Source organism: Cyprinodon variegatus, unplaced genomic scaffold (genome assembly GCF_000732505.1).
Source record: "Cyprinodon variegatus isolate N-32 unplaced genomic scaffold, C_variegatus-1.0 Scaffold253, whole genome shotgun sequence".
In the NCBI taxonomy this organism is placed as follows: Eukaryota; Metazoa; Chordata; class Actinopteri; order Cyprinodontiformes; family Cyprinodontidae; genus Cyprinodon; species Cyprinodon variegatus.
The window spans coordinates 351,758-371,643 of NW_015150706.1; the positions used below are offsets into that span (position 1 = coordinate 351,758).

General features: G+C 38.9%; 1 protein-coding gene across 11 annotated transcripts in view; it reads left to right on the forward strand.

Annotated features, from left to right (window-relative positions):
• The window catches only part of ptprm (protein tyrosine phosphatase, receptor type M), a 230,477-nt gene that overhangs the window by 96,311 nt on the left and 114,280 nt on the right, over nt 1–19,886 (forward strand). For all 11 annotated transcript variants that reach the window (XM_015382250.1, XM_015382251.1, XM_015382252.1 and 8 more), the window contains exons 8-9: nt 17,734–18,042; nt 19,392–19,501. In XM_015382250.1, coding sequence (XP_015237736.1) covers nt 17,734–18,042; nt 19,392–19,501 — 419 coding nt within the window. The remainder of the gene's footprint in view (nt 1–17,733; nt 18,043–19,391; nt 19,502–19,886) is intronic.

A 19,886-nucleotide genomic window follows, 5' to 3' on the forward strand; every position in this document is an offset into this window, starting at 1 on the left:
CCTTCATCTAATACTGTTTGGTGTCCAGAGAAATGCTGATGAGACAGAGAATTTTCTCCCCTCACTGCTCAAGATGTTACTCTCCTTCCCACTGTGAAGGTCATGAGCTCATACATTTTTAGTTTGGTTGATAGCGATGAATGCAGCTACCTGCGTTGCCTTCTGAGCTGGGCCCTGGCTTCGCTGGGGGTCCTGCCCCTGCCACCCCGCCGGTCACAGTCAGGGAGATTGATAGCCCTGGCTCCTGAAGTGTGTTTGAGGAAGGGGCTCTTGATCTTGTCCAGGTCTCTGCTGGTCTCTGCCACTGACAGCCTGGGTCTCAGCGGTACTCCTAATTGAACGGTTAAGACTTGCTGGGCTGTGTGATACATCACTGTTGATACAGACAGACCCAGAGACACGATTCCCCCACCATGTTTTTTCCCCTGTGCTATGTCTGCAGGCACTAATGAAAATTTGTGGCTACTTTAGAGCACTGTCTCCTTCATAATTATTCATAGCTGCACTATGGTCACTTCGCAAAATGAGCAATGTTTCTGATGATAAAGGATGTTTTAATTCAATCTTCTGCAAAATGGGGAATGTATAATGCAAGGACGCCTCTGATTCTATTCAGAGGCAGGAAGCAAAGAAAGGGGTACCCTTGAAAGGTTTTCTTTCCCATGAAACTCTTCCATTTCTGTGACAGTAAGCAACAAAGAATGTTATATCCAAGGCTCTGTGATTGCTCTGGGGTTGTTTGTGACTTTCAAGGGTTTGCAGAATGTTTTGAGTGTTTCATTTTGCTTATCTTCATACCCTTTGTCTGTTAATATTGGGTTTAGGATTCTAGCTTATATCATTTTCACAATTTATTGCTTCACTAACCAACATTTTTGTCCTGAATGAGAATTTTTTTTTAGCTGCCCTCATCCCTAACACTCTTTTATGTGAAATTAATTGTTTAGTATTTGAGAGTCTTTTTTATGTCTGTAAGTGTTACTTGAGGGAAGAAAATTTGACCATGTTGTGCTCCAGCAAGTTGGTCTAAATTTTAGCAACATTTTCTGCAAAAACATCTTACATAAAGAGATCATCTTTGCTCCACACAAGAGAAGAAAGATAACCACACTTTAAACAGTTGCTGTTCTGCATTCTGAACTATACGTATATATGCTGAGAAATATGTTGGGAGGGAAAATGTGCCTCATCCTGCATTTAAGATGCATTTTGAATCTTTGGTAAATTCCAGTACATTTTTACAGACTTTAATGTAATGTTTTCTGGTTTTTACATATGATCAATAAATATTTGTGAAATTTGAGGACACAAAAAACTCCCCAAAAAGCTAAAGAAATTGCAATGTTACCTTGAAGTTTCTAGATAGGCTAATGCAATTTTAGCCGCAACATGCATTGCCTTCAATAAATGCTAACATTATCCTCACATTAGCTATTATGCTATAAGATACTAAATTAATTACATACTGCATATTGTTTTTTGCTAAAAATCATCACACTGCTAATGATAGGGGAAAAAACTGTTCATAATCCCAATGTTTTGGAACAGGGGCAGATAAGCAACGGTGTGTGGAGGCACTTCCTTAGCACAGATAGGGAATCCTTGCAGACTTGGGAGGGATTAAGGGGTTTTACACCAAACCTTTGGACAGAATCCAATTTCTAGAAGAGATCACATCGGTGGAAACCCATCTTGGATCCGGGAATGAAATGAGAACTTTGCTCTGGAACATGTTGAAAGGTTGTTTCCACAAAGGATGGGGGTTATATGCATACTACCCCTTTCCGATTATTGTTATTATTATTTTTTATCTAAAACATTTGTTATTTATCTTACACATACTAATATGCACTGATTTGTTTTGGCCTTTTAAGTAAGATTCTTACACTGAAGTTTATTATTGTAATGTGACTGCTCTGCACATGCTTTCCTGGTTTGTTACACCAAACTTGAAAAAAGATTGCACTGCTAGAAATGCCTGTCACAATCTGGCCTGTCTCATCTTCAACCTTTTGGCCCCTGCCTTCCAGCTGGCACTCGTTTGCTCATAAAATGGCAATACATGATGTCCAAACTGGGTCCAAACACCTGCTCAGACTTCAGGCCCAGCCAACTGCACATCTCCATCTATAAGTTCTCTCCATCTGCGCCCCGGCTACCTCGTGGGAGTGGTCTCAGCTGTTTGTTTTCACTTTGCTTCTCTGCTGTGCTGAGTGCTATTAAACACAAGGGAATTAGCATTAATCAGGGATCATCCCTCTGTTAAACACTTATGCATGACAAGAGAAAGCAGGGAGGAGCCGCGCAATTTTGTCCCCCAAGCAGAGGTTTGTTATTTGCATTTATTTTCCTTGATAATCAGTGATAACTGCTCTGAAATGGATGAGAATTAAACCTCTCTAGTAACATTAATATTACAGAAGTAGTACGGTTGAAAAGGGGTCTAATACGTTTTGCATGATTGTATCTGTAACAGAATGAGCTAAATGCAACAAATGATGAAAGCTGTCCTTTGCATGTCATTATTACTTATTTCTTTTCTTTTTTCTTTTTTACTACCATTATCACTTCCCCCCTTACAGCACTGGAAACATACTGAGTTCCCATTGTTCCAATGAGCTACTTAATGCCTCCTAGTTATATTTCTGTGACTTTGCCAATTCTAATTTTAAGATTTTTTTTCATCAGACTACAGAAAGTAGGAGTAAAAAGAAAAAGAAAAAAACATATCCAAGCCAATGTGGTCTTCGGTGAATATAATGATTTCTACCAATGCTAAAAAAATGGATCAGATGTGATTAACTGAATTTCTGGAAATCCAAGTTTATTTTGCCGTATGCCCCATAGATAGACTTGTTGCATCATAACTTAACTTCAATAGTCCGTCCGTCCGTCCGTCCGTCCGTCCGTCCATCCATCCATCCATCCATCCATCCATCCATCCATCCATCCATCCATCCATCCATCCAGAACTGAATTTCTGGAAATCTGAGTTTAATTTGCTGTGTGCCCCCTTAAATAGACTTGTTGCTTCATAACTTCACTTCAATAGACCATCCAGCCAACCAGCCATGTTCTTTTTCTAAGTCCTTGTCAAGGGCAGTGCCTACTTCAAGAAACTATTCCCAGTAATGTCTAGTAAGTAAAACAAAAAATGTATAAAAAAAAAATTCCATCATGACCTGATCTATAGAAATTCATGACCACATTTGAAATAAAGGCATTGATATTAATCTGAAATCAGCCTGCAAATATACTTCTAAAGTTTTGGGACTCAGATTGAGGGCTGTCATTGACAAATTGAGAAAAAAAAATGAAAAAAAAAAAAGAGAAAAAAAAAATGCAACATTGGTGAAGTTTGCCAAGGGTCCTGAGTCTACAGAAATTCCAAGGTTGCAAAGATGTCTCACAAAAGAACTTTGAACAATATCTAAGCTTTGCAGGCCTCACTCACCTCATTTCACCAAAGTGTTGAAGATTTAACAATGGGCAAGGCAAGATAGGGTTTTTTTTTGTACAGTGCATTTCAATAACAGAGGTGGGGGTTGGAAAAAGATTAAGGAAAATTGGCCTTCATGAAGGCATTGCAAAGTCAAGACGACTGTTGCCAAAAAAAAAAAAATTCACACACAGGTTTGCCTCACATACACCAAGAGAGACATGGTGATGACTCCAAAAGTGTTGTAAAAGTTTTAGTTGGACAGGCTAGACACGTGGACATTTTGGTGCCATGTTAAAACTGTTATGAAAACTGTTATGATGTAGCCGCTCTGCTGCTTCTGGACCTGGATGACAGTAAATTACAAAACCATGAAGTTTTCTCTGTTTTAAGACATTTCTAAGGCTAAGAAAGAAACAACACAAAATGAACCTCTTAGAATTGACTATTCCTAGAGTAGACCTACAGAATATCCAGTTGACACAAAGGGCCATGAATGTGAACAGACTTAAGACACACTAATGTGGCTGTAATCCAACAACTTGACTAGAATAGTCAAACAAATGGTTGATGGTAGATAATGTCTCTGAAACTCCAGTAGGTAGCACTGCTGGCATGCAGCAAAAGGTTCCGAGTTCGATTCCCACCTCTGGGTTTTTCTGCATGGAGTTTGCATGTTCTCCCTGAGCTTGTGTGGGTTCTCTCTGGGCACCCTGCTTCCTCCCACAGTCCAAAAACATGAATGTTAGATTATCTGGCTTCTCTAAATTCTCTTTAGGTGTGAGTGTGTGCGTGAATGGTTGTTTGTCCTGTTTGTCTCTGTGTTGCCCTGCGATGGACTGGTGACCGGTCCAGGTTGTACCCCGCCTCTCGCCCATAGACAGCTGGAGATAGGCATCAGCATCCCTTGCAACCCCAGCAGGAATTAAGCGTAACAGAAAATGTATGGATGAATGGATGGATGGTTTTTACCATTGGCTTCGGCAGACCCTTTTAACAGAGGCACGTGCCCCGTTGTGGATCAGCGGTGCCTGGGTATGCCTGGGGCACTGATTATTTAAATTAATAATTTTTTTGCTTTCATAGCTCCGCTCTCACAGCTCCTCCGCAGCTCTGGTGCGCCCTGAGCTGACAGGAAGTGTATTTGCTCACCAACTCTCACCACAGCGCGGACGTTTTGCGGGTGATTGACTGGTTGAGTTGCGGAAGTTGGAGACAAGGTTCTAGAGAGAGAGAGAAATGGTGCAAGAAGCATCCTTTTCCAGGACCTGGTTTAGCAACAAGGCTTTGTTAGCAGCATGTTGCTTCCCCTGCCTCCTTTTTCAAACGTCAGGATCTGACCCAGCATGGATAAAGACAGCTAGGACTGATTTAAAGCACTTTGTAAAAAAAGGCAAAGAAGAATGAACAATCTGGGATTCACATGGAAAATAATATAATATAGTCTACTTTTTCTAGATGTTTGTCAATCTGCATAGTTGCTCATAAATAAAAACATTGTCAGAAAATAAATAGTTTTTTATATTAAAAAATATAAAGCTGACTAATAGCTTCTCCATTATTAAACTGGTGCATTATTTTTTCTTTAGGTTTGGGACATCATATTGGACCATGAAAAACAAAGATTTTCCTTGACAAAGGCTCAGAGGGGCAAGATTTATGTACCAAATGTAAAGCTGTTCATGAAATTATGTTTTGTTTTTATAATGTTTTTTTGGTGTGATAACTTAGTGTACGTTTGACTGGTTTTTGGTATACGTCTATTTTTAAATTTATAGCCCCCCCTGTAGAAAACTCTGCCAGCCGCCACTGGCCGAGACTCTACCGTTTACTGTTAAAAAAATGAACATCCAGCTCTTCCATCTTTCTGGCCATGATATACACACCTCATAGGATCATCACCATAACACTATCATAGGAAGTGTGTATGTATGTAGAGGTGTTTTTTTGTTTTTCCTTTTACACATTTCAAGTTTTCAGTTTTCAAGTATTTAATGAAGATAAATTGTGCCTTCATCAGTAGTGGATTAGAGATATACAGTTAAGTTCACTAGTGGGCCAATTCAATTCAGTTTGGTTCAGGCAGATATTTAATGATGCAGAAAATAACAATCTGATTGTACAATTTATTTATGACGCTTTATAATAATAAATAAATGCTATAAAATATTTGCTAGCATGCTTGCATCAATTATCTGTGCCAATGCTTTTTAAAATGAGTAACTGCCCGAAATTTTTTTTGCTTGCGCGCTTTGCGCCCTCGCATTTTATTTGGTGCCCTATTGTGCCCCTGTCAGCTGACGCCCCTGGTTTTTACCTTAATAATTTCACAATTTCAATCTCCATCTGAAAACAAGCCTTTTTTTTTTTTTATCTCATTTACCTTATTTATATCTGATATTAATGCCTGTTTTTTTTTTAAAACAATCAAATGTAACAAAAAATAAAAAAGCAGGGAAGCTAAGGCAAAAAACCTTTTGCTGCACTGAGCATGCATGCACCAATAAAACATACTTTTCTATTGAAAGTTTTTAAACCCTAAAAAAAACATGCCTGCCAGAAAGCTTGATTTACATTGACGCTGTTTCTTTTTTCAGTGTTCAACTGCCAAGTAGGTCTTTTAGAAGTGCGCTTTATAGAGCAAAAATCACCTCTTTTCAATATATACTTAATATGTCAAGAACCCATTTAAAGAAGTAGATGATTTAACGACCTGCCGTTAGAACATTTAGAGCTCTGCACCAGGTTGTACAAAGCAGCTTCATGTGTATGAGCTGCATGTGCTCATATCTCCTTCATATCTTAAGAACTCTGTCACTTCTGGCAAATTCATGGGTTTACTTTAACCTTTGTTGAACACTGAAATGCTGCTGCTTTATTTCAGGCCATTCATAGATGGATAGATGGACAGGCTCATTCAAAACCTGCTTCCACTCACACCCGCTTACCTGTTCTATTTTATGTGCCCTTTTTGACAATGTAGCACTGAAAATGGTCATCCCGCTGCTGGATAATAGTCCATAGATTGGCTTTCACAATTTAAACATTATGGCTGTTGGCATAAGGTTCCACTCGGTAGTTATCTATGAAACTTCATTAGAATTGGCTTTTGAATAAATTCATGTGCAATGAGTGTAGAGACATGTAGGGTGGCGGAAAATAGAGTAAAATAGAAGATAAGAAATTAAGAGAGAGAGGGAGGGAGGGAATAGAAAAAAACAAACAAAATACAAAGAAAATACTGACTAATATCTAGAAGTCTGCTTCTGCACCTGCAAAAAATGAAATGAAAAGAAACATGACTTCAACTACAACAAATGTAAATACACAAACATCCAAGCCAAAGCCAATAAAGATTACACAATTTCAGAGCTATATGTATTTGTAGCTACAGGTTATTATTAAGCATAACTGTAGGTGTGAGAGGCCCCAGACATGCCCCCAAAGAACCCAGTGTTTACACAGAGGGGAACAGAGCTCCAGATATCCAAAGATAATCCAGAATACAGGGAAGCTGGGCAGGGCAGACACAGAGATAGCTGCACCCTCCCAAAATGGACAGATGAGAACCCTGGAACCAGACCCCAGAGGCTATGTTGCACCCCCAAGGAGCTGCAGCAAAAAACCCTGGGACTCCTTTCGGGAGACCCAACCCTGCAGATTCTCAACCCCATCCAACCTACTCACACAAAACATTCCAAAGGTACAGCAATGTCAGCCAAGGGAGGTCCTCCAGCCCTGCACCATCAAATTCCAAATAGCCCCACTTCTAGGAAAGATACAACCCCCCACAATACCAGTCATGACCTCAGAGAATCATGGCATCCCCAATCAATTACACAGTCCAATCCCCTTACCACCCCAGGACGCAGAATGCCCTTCAGCCAACACTAGCCATCCCAAGCTCCTGCATCAACAAATAGGGCCTCTCCATAACCATGGCCACCAAGGGCTCGCAACCTGGGCCCCTAATCAACACATTCATCTTTTTGTTGTTCTTTTCTATTTAACTTGTGATCAAGATTGTGGGATACATGTTTTTTTTTTTTTTTTATCCAAATGCAAAATCCTAACTAATTTCCAACCTAAAAAAATAACACAGAAGTGTGTTAAGGAAATATTTAAGATTAAGTATCCCACAAACTTTTGACCTGAGTAAATTTTTGACTTGGGCAACAGCACGTCACCTCATTGACCTGCTGTCAGAAAAGGCTAACTGATAAACTATTCTTTGTCGTCTGTATGTTCCTACCTGATTACCTCTTCAAGCATCTGTATCTCTGACACTTGACATCTGATTTCATGATGTTGCTTATTTGTTAAGGTGTCAACTGAATACATTTTTTTTAAATATATAGAAGGCCAGGAAATTGTTTGTCAGGCATATGCCTAATTAACAGTATAATCGCCTTGGTCTATGAACGAAGAGCCACTTCACCTTACCGTCTCGGATAACGTTAGCCTGATTTGTCACTCACAATAGATGCTAGTCATGTGATCTGTAGGGTTTTGAAAATTGTCTATTGCAAGGTGAATTAGAAGCCTTGGTTCGAGCCCTATTGAATTTGTGTTCTTTTGTCAGTCAGAGAAAACAGGGTAGATTGAGTTTGTGGTGTGCAGGAAGGTTATAGAAGACCACAATAACAGTCTTTTTTATCACAGCCAGACCAAAGTAGAATGGTGAATTGTGTTCTATGATATTGGCTCTGCAAAAGACAAATTGTGTTCTTCTCAAGGACATGGCTTCAAACAACTGCTGTTGAAAAGAAATGAAAAACTGAGGGTGAGAGATTCTGCATTTATAGTGGTTTCATTATAATTATTTTCCTCAGCTCCATCCTTCCATACAGCTGGGAACTGAGACTTTGAGAACATACATTTAGGAGAAAAATAATTAGACCATCCTTGTTTTCTTTTTTTCAGTATATCATTCAGGTAATATACCTTTGGAACAAGAATTTGAAAAAACAACAAAAACAAGGGTGATTTAATATTTTTTTACCCAAGACTATAAAATTCTAAGATAATCTCGTGACATTCACATGTAATGTCTTTTTTTTCTATTCTAAAACCACTACTTCCGCCTCACATAAACAGCTATCATCGAGGTTGTTTGTAATGTCTATCCTTAAGCTTCACAAGGGAGATAAATAGCAGTTTTGTCAGGCTTGCTACATTCTTTTTTGGATGTTTTTAAAATTTGAACTGAAAATCTTTTCAAGGACTTTAAGCGTTTCTATTCTCTATGTTTAATTATTCATGGTCTATCTGCTGTAATTTTTGTCACAGATTTTCTTCATCCTTTTGCTGAATTATAGATGTCCAATTCCCCTTCCCAGGCATCCAACAAGCTCTAATTCAGTCTAGTTGAATAACTCTTGAACATTTCCATGTCTACTTATCCACAAAAGGACATTGCTGTCAAAAATACCATAGAATGTATTTTCTGTGTTCCCCCCACCTAGATGGTTCGATCTTGGATCTCATACATCCTACTGGTAGGAGGCTTTGAAAATGCAGCAACCATCACAAAATCAAGAGCCTGGCTTTGATTTACACTGTGGGTAACATCCAAGTGGAGTGTGACACACAAAGGTTTTTGCGCGACAAATGATAGAGGTACACAAGCCATCTGCGACAAGCTGAAGTTGAAGAATCACCTCAGTAACCTCCTGCTGTTCCTGTTGAGATTGTGTCGTCATCAGTAAATGAGGAGTTGTGTTGTTCCTGTTGAAAGCTCAAACCGACAGTCCATTTTCCTCTGGAAGCTTTACACCAAACGAAAAGCCAGGTCTGAGTGTTAGAGATGGGTGTGTGGCAATGTTCTAGGACAGATTGACTCAATTTACCTGTCATGCTGACCAGTGCAAGCACAGCATGGGACATTAATGGACGATGTATTCAACAGGGCTCTTCCATGCAGTGCTCTATGCAGCTCAGATCAAATAACACAAAGTAATATGTCTTATACAGTCTATACAATAGATACAATACATACAATCTATCTGTTTAGTTATTGTCAATGGAGAAAAATTAATGGTGCATACACAACTTTTTTTGTTCAAAAATGATCTGTGCCTGGCTGACTTACACTAGAGATGTAGCATTAATGTTGATACGATTGAGCGTTAAAATTAGGTATAAAGAGCCTTATGGTGGTCAGGTACCCAACACTAATCGTTTAAAAGGGCCTTGAACCTGACCTTGAGGCAAGACTAGGAACTGAATCAAGGCATCGAGATGTTATTGATTTTCTTCAAAAGGTACTATAAATGCCTGTATACAACTGCTATTGATGTATGCACTAAGGAAATATGTCTCAAACTACTCTATTACTCGATCTCTATGGAAAAATTGCAAAGCTTAGAAGCACACTTTCCTATTCAGGCTATTTATTGCTTTATTTGACAAATATTACAAAAAGATACTGTATGAAATATGTCAGAATAATTTTAGATGCATTGGGACTTTTGGGACCAAAGATGATCCTGATATAAAATTACTTGGCAATCACTTTTGTATCACCTTAGCTGGTAGAGCAGGAGTTGCTTTTTCTCACACGCTTTAACCCTCCATTTCTATTCAGTACCGTAATAAAGAAGACTTTCATGCATTCATCTCTAGCTGCTACAGCTTTAGGGGGTCAATCAGACACGGTCACAGCCGAACCAGGTCCAGTGCCAGTACTCATGCTATGATTTCCATTTAATACAGGTCTCTGTTGGCCCCTCTGTCCTTTATCCTCACCCATCACTGCAGTCTCATTCATCAAGAGGCCTATAAAGAAAGGACTTGATAGAGTGAGGAGCAGCCTCCAACATTCAATAAATCCTTGTGATTATCCACGCCTCCGAGGTGTGTGTGTGTGTCAAATGCGTAGGCATTTGTCTCTGACTTTATAATAGGTGCAGAGGTAAATGTTGGAACACATCAGGTCCGATACATTGGTTTTAAAGGATGTGTACATGCTTTTACCTCATTTGAGGTGCTGCGAAAAAAAATGAATGGACTATAAAACTTAGGCACTATAAATTATATGATAGATGGTTGAAAAATGAATGCATGTCTAAACTTTTTTATTTTTCAGTCACAAAGACGTGATCAGCATTAGTTGGATTTGAATCACATTTGGCAAAAGACATCTAAGAATAAAATTCTGAGCCCACTAGAAAGCATGTCAAAAGGAGAAAAGACTTTGTACTTGAAAATCCAATGTAGCCCTTGTGAAACAAAGATTCTAAGAAATTAAGGTTTTAACTACAGTTGAAAGTTATCCTTGAATCAGTTCCTTGCAGTTTGAAAAACTTCATAGTATAAAGAGCTTTAGGAAATGGGTAAAACATAGCTGGGTTAAATGTGTGTCATGGATTACGAGTTCATATTTTAGAAAATAGATTTAGGCTGATGTGATATCAGACGCAAAGTTCATGGTTCCATCATTTGCTGGAAGTCATCCATCAGTCACACTGTGATGCATTGTTTCGTTTCCATTGTATCCTGATCAAAAATGCCAAAAAAAAAAGATGATCCATGCATAACATTTAAACTTCAGACTTCAGTGACAGTAAAAACTAGAAAAATGTAATTAGCAATATGTAACATGGTGATTGATAGATAGTAATGTAAAAATTATTATGAGTTAAAACTAAAGGCAGCATACTTCTATGAGTGATTAAAATGTTCTTTATTCAAAATAGAGAAACTGATTTTCTCCATTTCTAACTTTTACCTGCTCCCCAACATTACAATCCCCCAGGGAAATCGTCCTTGGGGGATTGTAGACACATGACCACTTTTATGCCAGTCCTGTCCCTCTGCTTTCTTTCCTTTCTCCAAAGGATTGCAGCGACAGGCACTCTAGGAGGATGATGGAGCTTTGATTGTCGGTTATCAAGAGCTATCATTATTGCCTGCTTTTCTGGGATATGAAAATGATTCTCTAAGTGTGAAACCCATGTCATTACCTCAGTGGTCCGCAGCACCATCACTTTAGATGTAATGGAAAGAGGCAAACAAATGTGCTCGCCTGCCAAGCCCGCCCAGCTGAAGCAGGAATACTGAGCAAAGAGAGAGATAAGTGAAGGCAATAACAGACAGCACTGCTTAGAGGGGAACACTTAACATGAAAACATTTTTTCAACTAAAATTTAATCTTCACTATCATCTTTATTGTTTCTGGTCCGTCTTTAGCAGCTATGTCTATGAGTAAAAACCTGAGCTGACATCCCTGGGTAAGCAATCTAACCGTCTAAGTACCATCCTGTGAAAGTAAAAGCATTTATTTTTTTTCCTCGAGATAACAAGCCCTCTCCTTCTCCTCCTCAACCCGAGCACTGTTTCATCTTGATGAGATGGCAACTAGGCTCTGGAGCAGCATTGACTTGCTTGGGGCTTCTAATCATTGTCGTCTTTTCTTTCCCTCCTCCTGGGTCTGTTTCCTGAGCCGGGGAATGGAAGCCCTTGCGAGCTACAGGCTTTTCTGCTCACAATCGATGAGGATCTGATAAAGATCCTGGCTTTCCGAACAATTCGCACGCAGCAAAGCCCAAGGAAGATCTGATAAGTGATTCTCTCCTATGAAAGTACAGCTTGAAAGATGCTAAGAAAACCAGGTGTGCTCTGCTGAGCCCATGTATGGAAACTCTTTTACTCATATAAGGCTGTAAACACATTGGGAAGCACACATTCTTCCCTTTACACAAACACATAAGCACACACACACGTTTAGCAGTATAGTGGCTGAGCTCCAGACATGCCCAATTTGTTTCCTTTCATCCAGGACTAATGTCTTGCTCTACCCAGGGGCTAAGTGCCCATTTGAAGCCCCTGCTAGGACAGGCAGACGCAGCATACAGTTATTTGTTGTTTCTGTTTTGTTTTGTAAAACCGCCTAATCTTGGTTGCTGTAGCAAGCATGTAAGCAGGGAAACAATTGAATTAGCAGTGGACAATAACCTGTGGATGATTTCTGAAAGCATTTTTAAATGCCACACTGTAATGATGAAATAAAAAAAAAAATCACTAATAGTCCTATGTAAATGTCATATTCAAATTATTCAATTACATCTGCTAGTGTGGGGCAGGTGATAATTTGACCGCAGCTTGGAATACCAATCTGACTCTCACTGGAGTTCGCTGTGTGTGTTCCCTGGCAAAAGATAGACCCCAGTAATTTCCTGCTCCAAGGGATTCTTTCATAGCCATTATTATAAGTCTATTCCACTGGTAAAATCCGCCATACTGGAAAGATATTAGAGTCATATTTTCAGTACTTTCACCCCAATGTCGCCTTCAGTGTGTGATATCTTGAGAGAATTGGTGAAGAAAAGAAATGTCATGGTTTTTTTAAGGGATGGCTCTGTTATTTTCTGTTGTGATTTCAGCGATTTTTCCCTAATAAAACCCCCTTACTGATTGGTTAATAAAACTAAACCAGAAGTCACAATAGTCTGGAGTAATAGGCTCATTTCATCAGTTGTCATTCAGGGGGTTATGAGACTATTAGAAAATAGCTGCATTTTTGCACAAAAGGGATTTAAAAAGGATATGAGCCACTTTAGCGTGACACATTCATTTCAGATTAAGGAGGGCAGTGGGAGGGGCTGTTTTTTTCCCCCCCTCTTTTGCATTTCTTTTTTAAATTTAACCATGACCAGGCTCTAACGCAGTTGAGACACCTTGTTGTTCATGCAAACAGATGATGTCATTCTGAGTCATGAGTTGCACGTTGTGTTTGGGCATTCAACGTAGATCCTCATATTTTTCCTGCCTCCTTCAGACAGCTGGCATTTGCACTGCAGGGAGCCACGAGGGCAACTAACAATTAGCCTTTTCTCCCCAAAACTCCAGACAGATACTGTATAATAATCATGTGAGCACCTTAAGAAATGGGCAGTTTTACTTGAAGTACCTACATTGCTTCACTTGTGCGTCAAGGAATGACAAGAAAATGCCAAATGCTCCAGAAACAAATGAATATTTATATAATGTTATTCTTTTTCTCTGTTTCAAAAACACTAGCTCCTGCCACAATGATATTTTGCAAAAGTACTTTCCATTTTGGCATCTCTCCATGGGCTAAAATTGGAGTTCAGTGGACGAAATCTATGGATGTTCCACAGTGAAGGAAGTGTGACATTCTCCTTGAATGGTCCAGGATTGAGCTCTCCCTCTCAGCTGCTTGTATGCATCTGCTTGAGGTTCACACTTTGGTGCGTTTGTCACTTTCAGAGCATCTGGTTTAATTTGATTTCTGAGCTTGGCCACCCTGCAATTTTCTGTGCTTTCAGTGTAACTGTTGCCTTCTGGGTGCAGCCAACAGATAGTTCCATAAATAAAAGGGTTTAAACTTCTATTTTCTGGATGGCTTTACTCACGATCTTAATCAACTGGAAGAGGCCTGTTCTCCATGTTCCTAGTTTTTGCCCATTTCTAGTCAACATCTCCACATTTTGAAGCATCACTTAAAGGGTATGATTACATTTATTTCACACAGTTTGGAGTTTGTGTGACAATCACTTTTTGCAAAATATCTTCAGTGTTGTTGATAGGATAGGAAGAATTCTTAAACATCAATTCTCAAGTGTTACCACAGGTTTTCAATTTAATTTAGATCTAAAACTTGGTTGGACTTTTCCCAAGGTGATCCCTGCACCTACTGCACCTACAACACTTCTCAGGGCTTGCGCACAGTGAGCACAGATTGTTGCGACAACCCAATGCACAAGTATATATGGCAGTATCAATTTTGATTCCAGGATTACCTGTATTTAGGTCAACCAGATAGTCCATCACTATGATAATCTTCTCTGCTCCTGCTGAAGAAAAACAGTCCCATAACATGATGCTGCCGCAGTCTTGTATCACTGTGTGAATAGTTTGTTTCTAGATTACTTGCAGTGTTAGCTTACCCCTATCCCTAAGGTTTTGCATTTTTGTTAATTTGTGCAATTCAAAACATTATGCATACTAAGAATAGGACTACTCTTAGCTTCGATAGATTGTATGTATATGTAGATGTGTATGTATGTATGTATGTATGTATGTATGTATATATATGTATGTATGTATCCTGCTAGATTCTCCAATATTTTGTTCCTCTACATTTACGGTGGCCCTCTTTGATGATAATACAACTATTGCTTAAAATGGCCATGTCTTGGTAGCTTTGGATTAAAGCTACACAATAATCAAATCAAATCATTGTGTGCAGTAAAGAAGTTTCCAAGGACTACTTTAATGCCATGCTTGTGATGGTGTGATGCATTCCTGCTCTATCTCCATATTTGGCCCGTGTAACGTACTGTAAATACATCAGATGTATTTTTGTAGTGGCTGAAGTTTCTGGCACTCTTCAAAATGCCAGAAGTGTTTGAGACTTTACAAGCCAGTGTTACTTAATTTCAGCTATATTTTAATATTGAATTGAAACACAGCTTTATCTTTTCACTATTTACATTTTCCATTGGTCTGAAAATGTAAATCGCAGCCAGTGATGGACTCAACGAGGTGAGAGCGTTCAATGCTCTGACCTCACTCACCTTAAGCTACTAGATAGAGCTGAGGTGTTGTTAAACAGCAGCAGAGCATGGAGAGAGCAGAGCAGTGATCACTGAGGTTGAAACAAGCTGAACCTTTATATGAAATAGCAACACTGCAGCCAATCAGGGACTGGTTGTAGTCAAAGTTTTTTCACTTAAAATAGAACACAGAGAAAATACTGTTAAAAGGTGTCAAATATATATAGATGGCTTTTTAAAAAAAAATGTTAACTTAGTCTTAGCAGGACTGTTAATCGTCCTCACTTACCTCCAGCACGGAGCCCCATCTATCACTGCAGACTGCCCAGTATCGGTGCTTTCTGAGGGGGTAGATTTACATGGAAGTCCTGCCAAATCCGGGGAACCAGAGCTGCGCCTTGATGAACCAAAGTGGACTCTTTTTTTCCAGGGATCTTTTTCCCAAAAAATGTTGGTCTCCCCAAGGCAATTTAAAAGTTGATCATTGAGAACAATTTAGCAGCCTTCTGTGATTATAACTTTCACTTGTGCTTTTATCGTGAAATGCCAAAAGCGAGACTTTGACAGGAAATGAGATTAGGTTGCCAGGGGTAACAGCAGGTCCAAAGCGAAAGGTCTGGGAGGCTGGTGATTTACTAAATATCAAACAATCATTCCAGCCACTAAATAAGGTGAACATGCCCTTGGTTATGTTCAATACCAGCACAGAAAGGACATGAGATGTTATGCAATAACTGTATATCAGGAACGAGCTCAGCACTAACATCTGCTGGGGTGGTGACGTCATCGGCCGTCATTAAAAAATAATTTTATCTTAAAAACTAAATCAGCACAAATGATAACTTTACCTGCACGAATGAAGTAGCACTAAAAAAGTAGGCTAGATTATTTACCCGGTAGATTCTATTCGGAGATTAATGGGGGATAGTTTACTTCTGGGTGACCTTAAAAATGATCTTTAATAACTGTGAAACAACAGCAGCACATATGATATTTTACTTATTTATTTTTTAATTTTCATAAATGACAGTTTTAAATGAACGAACCAGCATTAATGAAGCAATAACCATTCAGTCTATTAGCTGAGTTTTTTTTCACGTTGATGGGTTTCAGCTTAATGCAGCTGAAGCTCCTCCTATTTGATGATGCGTTCCAGGGTGTAAACACTGTGCATCTGAAAGGCAGAGCGATGAACTACCTGCAGGGGCTCGTGGAAATCACCATATTCACCGCATCTGGTGTGAATGCACCATTACACCAGTGTGGAAATATTCACTGGTGTGTTTTGGTTTATTCCATGAAATCCATATAAAATGCATTACTCAGTGGTAGTCATTTGGGGAAAAAATGAAAAGGGTAAATGGGTATGAATATTGTTGTATGTCATGAAAAAGCTTCATATTTAACCCTTGTTTATTAATTTAATTTTTATGTTAACAGACTTTCTTTATCAATAAAGCTCTATAGTAAACAGTTCCTGTAGTTTTCCTTCGGGTAAGATGCTTTTCATCTATCCCCTTGTAACACGCCTCATTCTCTATAATGCTGCATGTTCAAATCTCTTTCCCACTTTGTCTTTAACAACCTTTTCTTCTCTAATGCTATTTCATCTGCCCCATAAAAGCACAGGAGATATCATATCTCCTCCTTATGAAATCTACAAGTGTTCAATCTTTAATTCAATAAGGAGCTCTCATCTTTCCCACTTGAAAGGCGGGTTCTGTTTGACGGGACTTTTTCTTAACTGGATTTTTTTAGTAGATATAAGGTATTTCAGAAAATGAATCCTTTTGCAGAATCACATGAAGCCGTCTGTCTTGTTTGCAGATTATTTCTTGCCTTTAAGGTGTCTGTAAAAATGAGCAGCATGCTGTAGCCTAAGTCCGGTCTAACCTCCCCCCACCCCTCAAAATGCACCTTCAGAATGTTAAACATGTCTGCTGTGGGTGCACCGGAATCGCTGGACTGCGTCTCCTGGGGAATGGGGAAATTGAGCCCTGGCTCTTCCTAATAGGTGGTAAAGTGTTAAGTTCCAGAGAAATGGACTGCAAATTTAACCTGGAATGGAAATTGATCCCATTACCTTGTGCTTGGGCTGTTCTGCCTCCTGTAGGAAAGAGGGGGGTGGGGGGTAAAGAATGAAAAGATAACTAAATGGAGAGATAGGCTGGTTGAGGGGAAAAGAAAGGTAATGGAAAGAAAAGAGTGATGGAGTAAAAGGAAGAAAAAGAAAATGCAAGAAGTCAAAGAGAAAAGGCAAGGAGATGCAGAGTATATGTGATTAGAGGTGATAGGATGGCAGCGGGTGTTGTCTCCTGCCTGGACTGACAGGCTGGCTGACTCTGTATCAGTGTGGTGCTAATAGCTGACCGCCACTGGGCCAGATGGAAAATAGAATGGAAAAGGCAGAAGAAGCAGGCAACCATCCCGCTCTGAAGGGATGATGCACCTCCTGCTGGGGGTTTCCACCAACAGTACTGTGATGTTTTGGTGTGTCGAGCTTCTGTGAGACCAAGTTAGCAACGGTAATGGGATTTGGAAACGCTCTGCCTTTTTCCGATCTGCAACAGCTATGGCTTTGGAAGTTCATCATTTTGCAGGAGAATTTGAAATCACAAACAGAATTAATTAAATATTTAAAGTATAGGAACAATTTTTTCTTGGTTAACGTCTTAATGTTGCCTTACTTTTGAGATACACATCCTGCCCTGTCACCTATTGGTAATAACCAATTAATGAATTCTTACTGTTATTTCTTCCTGTCCCTTTCTCCAGAGCCCATGCACGGCCCACGGCGACTGGAGGTAGTGGACATCCAGTCCCGACAGGTGACCATACGCTGGGAACCACTAGGTTACAACGTAACGCGCTGCCACAGCTACAACTTGACCGTCCAATACCGCTCGAGAGTGGCCCGGAAGGAGGAGACAAGGGAGGAGGTTTGTTACGAAGCCCAGAGCCGTGACCCTCAGCATACCATCCACAACCTGACGCCCTTCACCAACCTCAGTGTCAAGCTTGTGTTACACAATCCAGAGGGAGTAAAAGAGAGCACTGAGCTAGAGGTTCAGACTGATGAAGATGGTAAGTTAAATCAAAACATGTATAAAAGCATACTACATCTACGACCCATATGGTAGCAGTACTAGCAGTATATCAAAATCTGAAATTCAGAGTTGTTATCTTCCATCTGTTTGAGATTTATTTCTAAAAGTGAAGATGTTTCTTACACTCTTGCTCTATTTTGTTTGTCATGCAGACATGAATAATTCTTAAACCGAACTCTAAAAATCGAACTCTAAAAATTCCAATACCTTTTAATAGTATTGAAGGTAAGAGTAATTATAATCATGTTTAACACATAGAGCACAGAATGATCTATAACGTTTAATGTGTCCATTTGGAAAAATGTACTTTATATTCTTGGAGTTGAATTTAAGAAATCACCCATCACTTTTATTTTTAGGAATATGTTTGGAGGTTAACATGGTTTAAAAACTAAAGCTGGATAGCTTAGGACAGCATCTCTTTAAAGCAACCAACTCCAGGCTAGCTAGGTGAGCTAGGTGAGCATATAACCCGAGGGTAAATGAAGGGTAAAATATAAGAACAAACTACAACAAATTTTAAAGGAATCAAAATGAGTTCAATATTATGTAAAAGTGAATTAACAATTACCATGACTATCTGTATTTATCATTGTGCTTAAGCAGCACTAAGAATGATTGATGAATTTCTGTTTTGAATGAATCTAACTAGACCCCCAGTGAACCAGTGAGCTGGGCTTTATGTCAATTTCGGGGTATGACAAAAGTACAGGCCGGAATCAAATAAGGCAACATCCCTGAGTTTACATCAATTCGGGGCTTCGTTTGGATTCCCCCGTTTTATGGTGGAAGTTTAGAATTGTGAGATATGCAGAGAAAGGAGGTGTCGATGAGGTTACATCTATTTCACCCACTGAACTATCCTTATTCATCTATGACAAGGTAAACTCGGTTTTGAATTGTATGACCCCTTTATAGATGTATGACATCTGATGAGAATTCTTACTTTTTTTATAGAAAATAAATAAATAAATAAATAAATAAGAATAATAATTTAACTTTCATCGTTACACAAATACACAAATCCATAGAAGGGGAATCCAAAAGTTTTGGGTTCAATTACAGCTTCATATGTGACCCTCAACCAAAATGAATCGATAATGTTGGTGTATGAATTTGCATACTCATGTTAATGTAGCTGGGAATAACTGAATCTTACATTTTAGTAGGATTAGAAAATGCTACATAGTCCATTTACAAATACTTTAAGAACATGAGTGTCAGATTTAACCCGGAGGAAATACTTCATAACATCAAACTATTTTTGTAACTCCAGTTTTTGTGATGGTTATATCTGTTTCGTTTGTTTTTTGTTTTTCCTCGCAGTACCTGGAGCTGTGCCTCTAGACTCCATACAAGGGAGTCCCTATGAGGAAAAGATCATCCTCAAGTGGAGAGAGCCAGCACAGACTTATGGAATCATCATACAGTATGAGGTACGAAACCAGTCAAAATGCCTTAGTAATGCTGACTTTACCGATTATTGAGAGATTTGTCATTTATCCTTTGTTTCCTTTTTACATTTTATTCCATCTTTTTTGTTTCTTTTACTACGCAGCTTGTTTTGTGTGCTGGATATTTCACTCCTTTGTCCACCAATCACCTCTTGCCATTTTGCACTTTTGCAACTTTGTTAAGGCCAAGCAAGAATATTATGACAAAAATTAAAATAATGACAAAACAACCGAAGCACCGAATACAAAAAAAGATTGAATAAAAATGTTCCTTTAATAAATAAAATCATCAATTGAAAACTACTTTGTCCCAGACTATATATATATATATATATATATATATATATATATATATATATATATATAT